The sequence below is a fragment of the Hyposmocoma kahamanoa genome, unplaced genomic scaffold (assembly GCF_003589595.1).
Source record: "Hyposmocoma kahamanoa isolate Upper Pololo Valley unplaced genomic scaffold, ASM358959v1 122, whole genome shotgun sequence".
NCBI classification, from domain to species: domain Eukaryota; kingdom Metazoa; phylum Arthropoda; class Insecta; order Lepidoptera; family Cosmopterigidae; genus Hyposmocoma; species Hyposmocoma kahamanoa.
Window position 1 is genome coordinate 1,333,230 of NW_020653424.1, and position 8,598 is coordinate 1,341,827.

At 38.1% G+C, this 8,598-nt stretch overlaps 1 protein-coding gene across 1 annotated transcript in view; it reads right to left on the reverse strand.

Moving 5' to 3' along the window:
• Window positions 1–318: 318 nt before the first annotated feature.
• LOC113240200 (neuroligin-4, Y-linked) overlaps window positions 319–8,598 on the reverse strand; it is a 132,026-nt gene continuing 123,746 nt past the window's right edge. Inside the window, exons 9-11 of the mRNA XM_026477448.1 lie at window positions 2,854–3,005; window positions 1,774–1,932; window positions 319–1,508 (exon numbers count right to left, since the gene is read on the reverse strand). Of these exons, the coding sequence (XP_026333233.1) occupies window positions 662–1,508; window positions 1,774–1,932; window positions 2,854–3,005 (1,158 nt within the window). The 3' untranslated portion in view covers window positions 319–661. The remainder of the gene's footprint in view (window positions 1,509–1,773; window positions 1,933–2,853; window positions 3,006–8,598) is intronic.

The window sequence follows — 8,598 nt, forward strand, 5'->3', positions numbered from 1 at the left end:
GAGCTTTCAAGACTTGAAATAACCTCGCACCATTTTAAAAATGACGCTTAAAAATAATACGAATAAAATTATTGCTTTTATTAGCGACAATGAGACAAAACTTGGTATTTATAGTAAGTCCCTACTTTCTTAAATTCAGGGGGAATCTCAAATTCGACCATGCCCATTAGATTCCAGTCTTCTACCAAAGTAATCCTATACCCATTTCAGTTACTGTTAACGTTATTAAATTTGGTAGTAGACTGAAATTCCAAGTCATCACGTTATTTAGTTTATTAATTAATATTAGTATAATAATAATAATTGTTAGGATGGATATGCGGCTGAGCTGCTGACCTATTTACAGTTACAACTATATATTTACAATCATATACATCAATAATTTTAATATAGTTCACTATTAAATCGTAAGTTTTAAACGCTTCAATTCTCTCACTGTTTCTATTAAACCGATATGAATATTCACTGTCTATATAATCACTTTAACATAGTTTTAAGCCTTCTAATACCAAGTGTTCACAGATTCCAAGTCTTTGTTGCCTTTGAAAGTTTATATGTAATCTGTGACGCACTTGAGAAGGTCCGGCTCAAGTCACACGATCTCGTCGTGGTGAACCACGTCACTGCAACTGCCGGTTCGTTGCAGTCAGGCCCTCTGACGTCACACTCTCAACTCCTCCATTGTCACGTTCGACTTCGCGTTCAGTTGAGTATTTTTCTTCGTCAATGTACTTGTGTTCATTATTTGCATTGGATGCGCCGATAGCAACGGCTGATTTTCTTGCAATTGTCCACTTGCAAGAGTGTTTATGTTACTCTTTCCTAATTTAGGAGGAGGTGGTGCTCTGGGCAATGTCGCCATACCAGCAACGTTATTACTAGGCAAATCAGCAAATTCTGGAGGAGGCAGCTGATGATGTGCATGAGTATGATGATGACTTAGAATAGTTGCTGGATCGTTTTTCAAACTCGTTTGATAAGTCAACGCTCCTTCTAAATCTCCACAAATATTATTTGGCATCTGTCCGTTTTCAACTCGCTTCTTTAAATGCGAGCCATTCGGTCCATCTGGACCATTCATTCTCGTTTTATCTCTCTGGTAATATACACCAGCGAATATTAAGACGTTCAATATTAGTAACGAACAACCTATAGCTATTGTTACACTGAGAGCTGTGGAATATGCAGCAAATCCATCTTCAGGAGGATTAGCTGTAGTGTGATCAGGTTTGTGTACTTCCGTTACTGTACTTGGAGTTGGTGCGTTAAATCCAATGATATTGTAGTTCAATGGTGACGTAATATTTATGACACTTACAATAGGAACTTTAGTAGCCAATCCTGTGTCCGTAATGACAATGTCGGTTGTCTTCTTGAAAGGCGGGCTAAATGTTTTGATAGTTGGTTGAGGTGACGCCTCCTCATTGTAAAGTTGATGATGTGATGGCGGGACATCTTCGCCACCAGGACGATGGAGATCCGGTACTAGGTTGAGCCAGAATGATAGTCTGTGAATATTAATGTTAATATTAATATTATGAACTTTGCCAATGTTTACAACAGATTTTAAAATTAACTGAAAATATATACAACGTTGTAAAACATCAACAACTATCAATTTTATGGTTCTATAACAATTGTTCTACTTGAATCAGCCAAGAAAATAGGAGTAAAAATAAATACTATGGCTATTTATTTGTCGACCGATTGTTCTCCGGCAATTTAATTTCAAATTCAAATACACATTTGAATTATACAACTATGTCATCTTACCTGTGAGCTCTATAATGGTTTTTGAGCTTAGACTTGATATCGATGTTCAAGTATTTTTTGTGGACGGCTTCGTAAGCAGTCCATTCGATGTTCTTCATCCGAACTCTTTCCTGTCTTCCAGCCCTTATCGGGTCTGACTCTTGGGCTTCGTTTGGATTTCTGAACAAAAGATATTTGTTTACTGTTATTGCCACTCAGTATATGTGTTAATGCGAGGAAATAAACTATATTCTTAAGTTATACAGGTCAGCAATTAAATTTAACATAGAAGATAATTAAAATTATCCTAGTATACAAAAAAAAACTGCACGACGCGTGTGACGTGACCCTGTAGGTTTCGCCATCTTGGAGCTCGAGGCGCGGGAGACGAAGAATGTAAAGAAATTAAGCAATTAATTAAATTAAGCAAGAAAAAAATAAAAAAATGCGAAATAAATATGGCGCTATACGGATAATTAAAATTACTTGTCCTGCCCCTCATACAAGTGACATCTATTTTTTCCACATTAATATTCATTGCACCTTATTTAGGATCAAAGGCATACGCGTTCGCGTGAAGCAGTGAACAGATTATTTGTAACGCAACGCGAACTTCTATGGACGTTAAGTACGCACGTACGCTGCGCGCTTCGAACTATGAACATCCGTTCCCGGATGTCTTTCACGCGCACAACATTTAGTAATTGTTGTTCATGGCCCGCAGTTCAGTTGCGAATAGACGTCCGAAGCGCACTTAAAGAAAGTCGACATTTGATGATTGATAACGCGCGCTGCGAACGCACGTTGCGATCACAATGCGCGCTTCCTACGCGCATTTCGCGTGCAGTGTGCGCGCATACCGTCCATAGATGTTCGTGTTGCGTTACAAATACTCTGAACCGTGCTTAAGATGACGCTAAATTATCATGATCAAATCACCCTGCTCTACATATACACAATAAGCTTGTTTCGATTAAAAAAAAACAAAATTAACTATTACTAAGCTATATCTAACTAACTCTGTCAACCATTAAAACCATAAAAGAAAATACAATAATTATTGTCAAAGTTATTGGTCAGAAACAATACAAATACAATTACCCAGTTTTAGCGAAGTTGCCCCAATACAACATGACGGACTCTGACAGACCAACCTCGGCCTTCGTGTAGTTGCGGGGAAAGTGGGCCAGGCCGCCTACAAGGGGGGCGCCGAAGATGTAGGGGAGCTCTTCGCCGTGGATGCAGCCTTGACGCTGGAACAAAGTTTATACTGTTAAAATAAGCGTGATAGGGAGAGGGGCCGAGGGCAAAAAAAGGCGGTAAGTCAGTAAGTGTAAGTGTGTGTATGTGTGTGTGTGTTTGTACGTGTGCGTGTGCGTGTACGTGTGCGCGTGCCCGTGCGCGTGCGTGTACGTGTGAGTGTGTGTTAGCTCTAGCCCTACGACTTCAGTTCTTGGGATTGTTTGGGAAAGATTTCAAAACAAGATTGCATAATGGAAGGCAAAGATAACTATTTCTTAGTTAACTATATCTAATCTAACTATCTGTCGTACATGGGACAACCAATTGGTTGGTCGGCACCAATACTGATGGAGGGATGAAGTGGGGAAAGCTCTCCGCGCCCTTGCATGCCGTGAACTGGGAGGAGATTGCATAAGATAGGGTATGCCAGCGCCAATTCGTATCGGAAACCAAAACCCACTTCAGGTTGCTGAGCCGTCTGAGTAGGTAAGTCTAAATTATGTGTACCATCTGTAAGATACACTAAGAAAAAATCAACCTGCCAATACTAAGTGTGGATATGTGTAACAGCATACTGGCCAACCCTACATTCAAAGTCTCCAGGGCACTGTACCGCAAGGTACAAAAGTGTATAAAAATAGATCATTATTAGACATTATGTATTGATTTCTATGTAATGTGTTTGATTATTGCTATGTTCCTGTGGGAGCGGCATATTCTATTAAGAATGAACCCTCTAATATAAAAAGAAAAAAAAGATATACTAACAAAAGTATTAAGAGCCTACACAATCTCAAACGGCTTTGGTTTATTCCGCATAACAGTGAAAGTATTTAATCAATCACTTTGGAAGAAATATAATTATAGTATATACACTAATCAGTGCTATATACACTGATTAGTGTATATACTCAATTTTACTATATATTATTTCCACGAAATTTTGCGTATAAACTAGGTCTAATACAAAAACCACGAAAAAAATGTCCCAAGTCAACCTATTCGAAATTTAAATTGTAATGTCATCGCAGTATCGCGCTGTCAGTAGAACAAATGAAGACTAAAGCGGAGTGTCGCGCTCTGTATACGATTTTAGCGCCTTACAAGTGCGGACACTTTTTAGCGCGGACCCGACGTCCATATAATTGTAAGTCAATGGTATAAACCCATTGACTTATTTATAAGTCAATGTATAAACCGCCGTATTCAATAGGTACTTTACATATACTAATGACTTTTTTATATCAATTGTACTAAATAGAATACGTTATACTACGCGATAGCATTTTTCAAATGGCGTTAATTTCGTTTATAAAAAGATAAATTCTAAAGTAAAGCCAGTGTCCCTGCCACCCGACCTAAGCAAATTGACCGTATTAGCACGGGAAAATTTGTAATTCGAGCTGAGTATCGACTCGTTGTTGAAGGTAATATCTCCATCATCATCATCATATTATCAGCCAGAAGACGTCCACAGCTGAACATAGGCCTCCCCCAAAGATTGCCAGCCTAAGCGGTCGGACGCAACGTGCATCCATCGGTTATCCGCCGCCCTTACCATGTAGATGGACGGATTCCATCTAGTAGGGGGCCGTCCCACTGAACGTCTTCCGGTTCATGGTCTCCATTCGAGAACCTTTCTGCCCCAACGGCTGTCACTTCTACGACCTATGTGCCCTGCCCACAGGCCCTTCAACTTGCTAATCCTTTGGGCTATGTCGGTGACTTTCGTTCTTCTACGGATCTAGTCAATGAAATGAATATATGCTGTTGTTGAATAACCACATTTTAAATATATTTGCATTAAGAGGGGGTATGCCAAAAAAGTTTTGACGTTGGCTCCGCCCAAATTTGTGAAACAAATATATGCCTGAAGTTCGCGTGACATGCGACAGAAGATGTTGAATTTTGCGCATTAAAAGTACCAAATTCGTTTTAAGGGATTTAAAAAAATCAGTAGTGACAGTTGTCGATCATGCATAAATATAATTAATTATCTAATTTTTGTCCTAATAACCTGTAGCATTTCGAGGATGAATCGAAAAAATGTGAAAATTAGAGGTCATTTCGTGGTTTTTATCTATCGAGGAAACTTTATTGTTTTATGTTTCTGATTAATGTCTATGCTTGAATATATCGCGTAGTTACTCATACAATATTTTATTTTTAACTTTAAAGTGGATATACCCCTCTAAAATCAAATCGAAGATTAGGGATTTTTCCTCTGCTCCCTCTTAACAATTAGTCAAAGAAATATGTTAAAATGGTCAATCATTTTAACTCTGATGATATAAAAAGTTAAAAAAATATTTTCTCCCATTACATAATTGTTACTTTAGTAAGTTAAGTAATAGTCGCATTACCAAGTATTATTAATAACCTGATTATGGTTTCTTAGTTGTAGTTAATTAGTAGTTAGTATAATTTATTAGTTATTATCATCGACCTATTTATACATCCCACTTCTGAGGGCGGGTCTCCTCTCAGGCGAGGGTATAGGTCATAGTCCGTCACGCTGCTGGGCCAATGCGGGATGGAGACTATACACATTTTCCGAGGGTTGTTAAAAACTCATGGTAAATTTCTGAAAAACTCCGTACGACACCGGATTCGAACCGGTTATTCAATTGGTAGCCTTATACCAGGGCTTATTAGTTATAGTTAGAATTTATTCATATTGTGATTGATTCCGTAAATAATCCGCCAAACGAGTCAAAAATTCTCATGAATAAAGTGTGTTTTATTTTTCACGGCAAAAACGCACGAGAGATACTAGTTTTACATTTTTTTTTATAACATCAAGTGACGGGACGAACAAGTCATGCGCGTGATGGTAAGCTACACGCCTGTCCACAACAGTTACAGTGCCACTTAACTATTTAAATCGTAAATATCTGAAGCGCACTGCCACTGCGCCGGACACCCTGAGACATAAGGTGACAAGTCCCATGTGCCTGTATTTCACCAGCAACTTTATCCGCTCACGCGATGCGCTCCTCCTACCGCAAAATGGCGGCTATTTGGTTTCGCAAATTAGAAAAGTATTCAGTTTAAATACAAGTTTTTATAAACAAAAAATATTATTCTGCATTGCTAAATAAATACCCTCCGTATTACCAACAAAAACATCTCAAATAAAATGCAGTAATACACCGCAAATCCTGCACTTAAAAAGCACTAATGAAATTTTTGGTGTACTTGGATAAATATGATAATATTCCGTTTGAGTAGTTCTAACGTTTACCATGAAATTACTCCTTAAAGTATAGTTTATAAACAATTATATTCAGGGTAAACTTAAAAAACGCTACTTACGGTATGTTTTCAATAAATAAACACCGAAATCACCAGCCCAAACAATAACGCACACGATTGTCGTGACGTATTTTTCAAGTTGTTTATTTTTTTAAATGACAGACCCAGGCATTAAAACCTTTATGGTTTGCTAAAGTAGTTACCGAAATAGCAATTAAAATTAGTTCTTTTACCTGTTATAACTTCGATATCCGATAAATCGGTATAAAATCATCACCGGCACCTCTAGGTGTAGTATGCGTCTACGGCTGCATGTATCGCGTGAGCGGTTATCCTTCAAACCAGGAACACAGTAATGTTGGCATTACTGCTTGGCGTCAGAAATAGGTAAAGTGGCAGTACTTCCCTGGATAAACTCTTTCACAAGGAGCTCTACTGCTACGAATAAATAAAATGTAAATTAATATTAACATTTTGTTTTGTAAAATTTGTATGTAAATTATGTGTCGAGTAAAATTAAGTTATATGTCAATGGTGCAGAGCATGTTTTTAATAAAAGGAAACATGAACACTTTGGCAATTCACATTTTTATAATAACTAAACGGCGGACATTTTATAGCGTGAAAAATTCAACTACAAAAAATTAAATACTCTTTTTACATTTTTTTTATGGTCTGTAAACTGGAAATCATTCTGTCGATCGTTATTTTTTTATGACATCAAGCGACGGGACGAATTAGTCATTCGCCTGATGGTAAGCTACACGCCTGTTCATAACAGTTGCAGAGTCACTAAGAGCTTTAAATCGCAAAGATCTTAGGGGCACTGCCACAGAGACCGTCCCCACGAGACGTAAGTTGACAAGTCCCATGTGCCTGTAATTTCACCAGCACCCTTACTCCTCAAAATCTTTACCATTGTTATGATATCCTAGTACACAAAGCAAATTGTTCGTCAATATATTTAAAATGGATGGATGAGCCACCATTGTCCTAATTTGTCTAACAAAGCAGTAATGTAATTGACGTATTTAACAAAAGCCAATAATTTGCAACACAATATAGAACTGCAAAATTTTGTTTCGCACTATATTAACACGTTCAACGCCGGAGTGGATGAAAATGACCGGCACGACACACCTAATTTTGCCATAAAACATGACCGGACACGGACCGCCGCGGCCCTAATGAACATTTGTTGCCACTTGGGTTTAGGATTTTTGATGGCATATATACTTTCCTAGATTTACAAGGAAGAAAAAGATTTCAAATAAAAAAATCACGTCAATGTCAAATTGAATTTGAAATTTACAAACTAAACAAAAAAAAATTTCATGTGATGATGAAACCCAGAACACCCAAACTGAATTTAGAAAAGTTAATTTCCCGAATTGGTACAACCGGCAAACGAACCCGAGATCGTTGCATCCAGCGCCACAGTGCAAACCGTTGGGCCACGGTTATGTAGGTGTTTCATTAACACCTACGTAACCAGTAAACTTTATATTATCATTAAATTCCTGGTGAAATTACTGGCAAATGGGACTTTTCAACTTATGTCGCAGGATGAAGGGCGCAGTGGCAGTGCCCCTCAGATCTTTGCAACTTGAAGCTCTGAACGGCACTGTAGCGTTATGTTACTTACCACCAGGCATACGACTTCTTCGTGCCGTCACAAGAAACCATAAAAAAAATTCGAACTCATATCACATCGCTCCATTTTTCTACTACGTCGCGAATCTACTCCTTTTCGTGTTAGTAATAACAAAGTATAATAATCCCTCTTATTAAGACACGGTGTGTAATAATTTACAAAAAATGACGTTTTGTGTACACATATAGCGTATTTGCAAATATTTAGTAATCACATCTGTAAAGGAGGGAGGTTCTTTCGTCTGTTGGATGAGGTTACCAAAACAATTATGAAGTTGCTGATACAATTTCACTCTATATGCGGAAGGTCCGGGCAATTGTTCCCAAGAAGGGACTCACTCCTGGAAACCGTTCCGCGAGATGGGGTTTATTCACCCTATATGATGAGCAATAATCTTTCAGCCTATATGAGCGTACGAAATCTCAGAAGATCCGGGTGGCAGTTCCTAAGAAGGGACTTATCTCCTGGTTGCCTTACTGAGCTCTCTGTATTCTCAACATTAAAAAAATTGTGTCCGAGTAGTCACCATTCGAGGGAAAATCTTAACACCGCGATTCAGAAATAACGCCAAATGGGTCAATGCCATCTAGCGGATTCTTAGTGAACTAAAGGTGAACATTTAGGGTTAAGGCCGCCTATTACATAAAGTAGGTTTGTTGCACATCTAATTTGTTGGTTTTCCTTGTTATACCAAA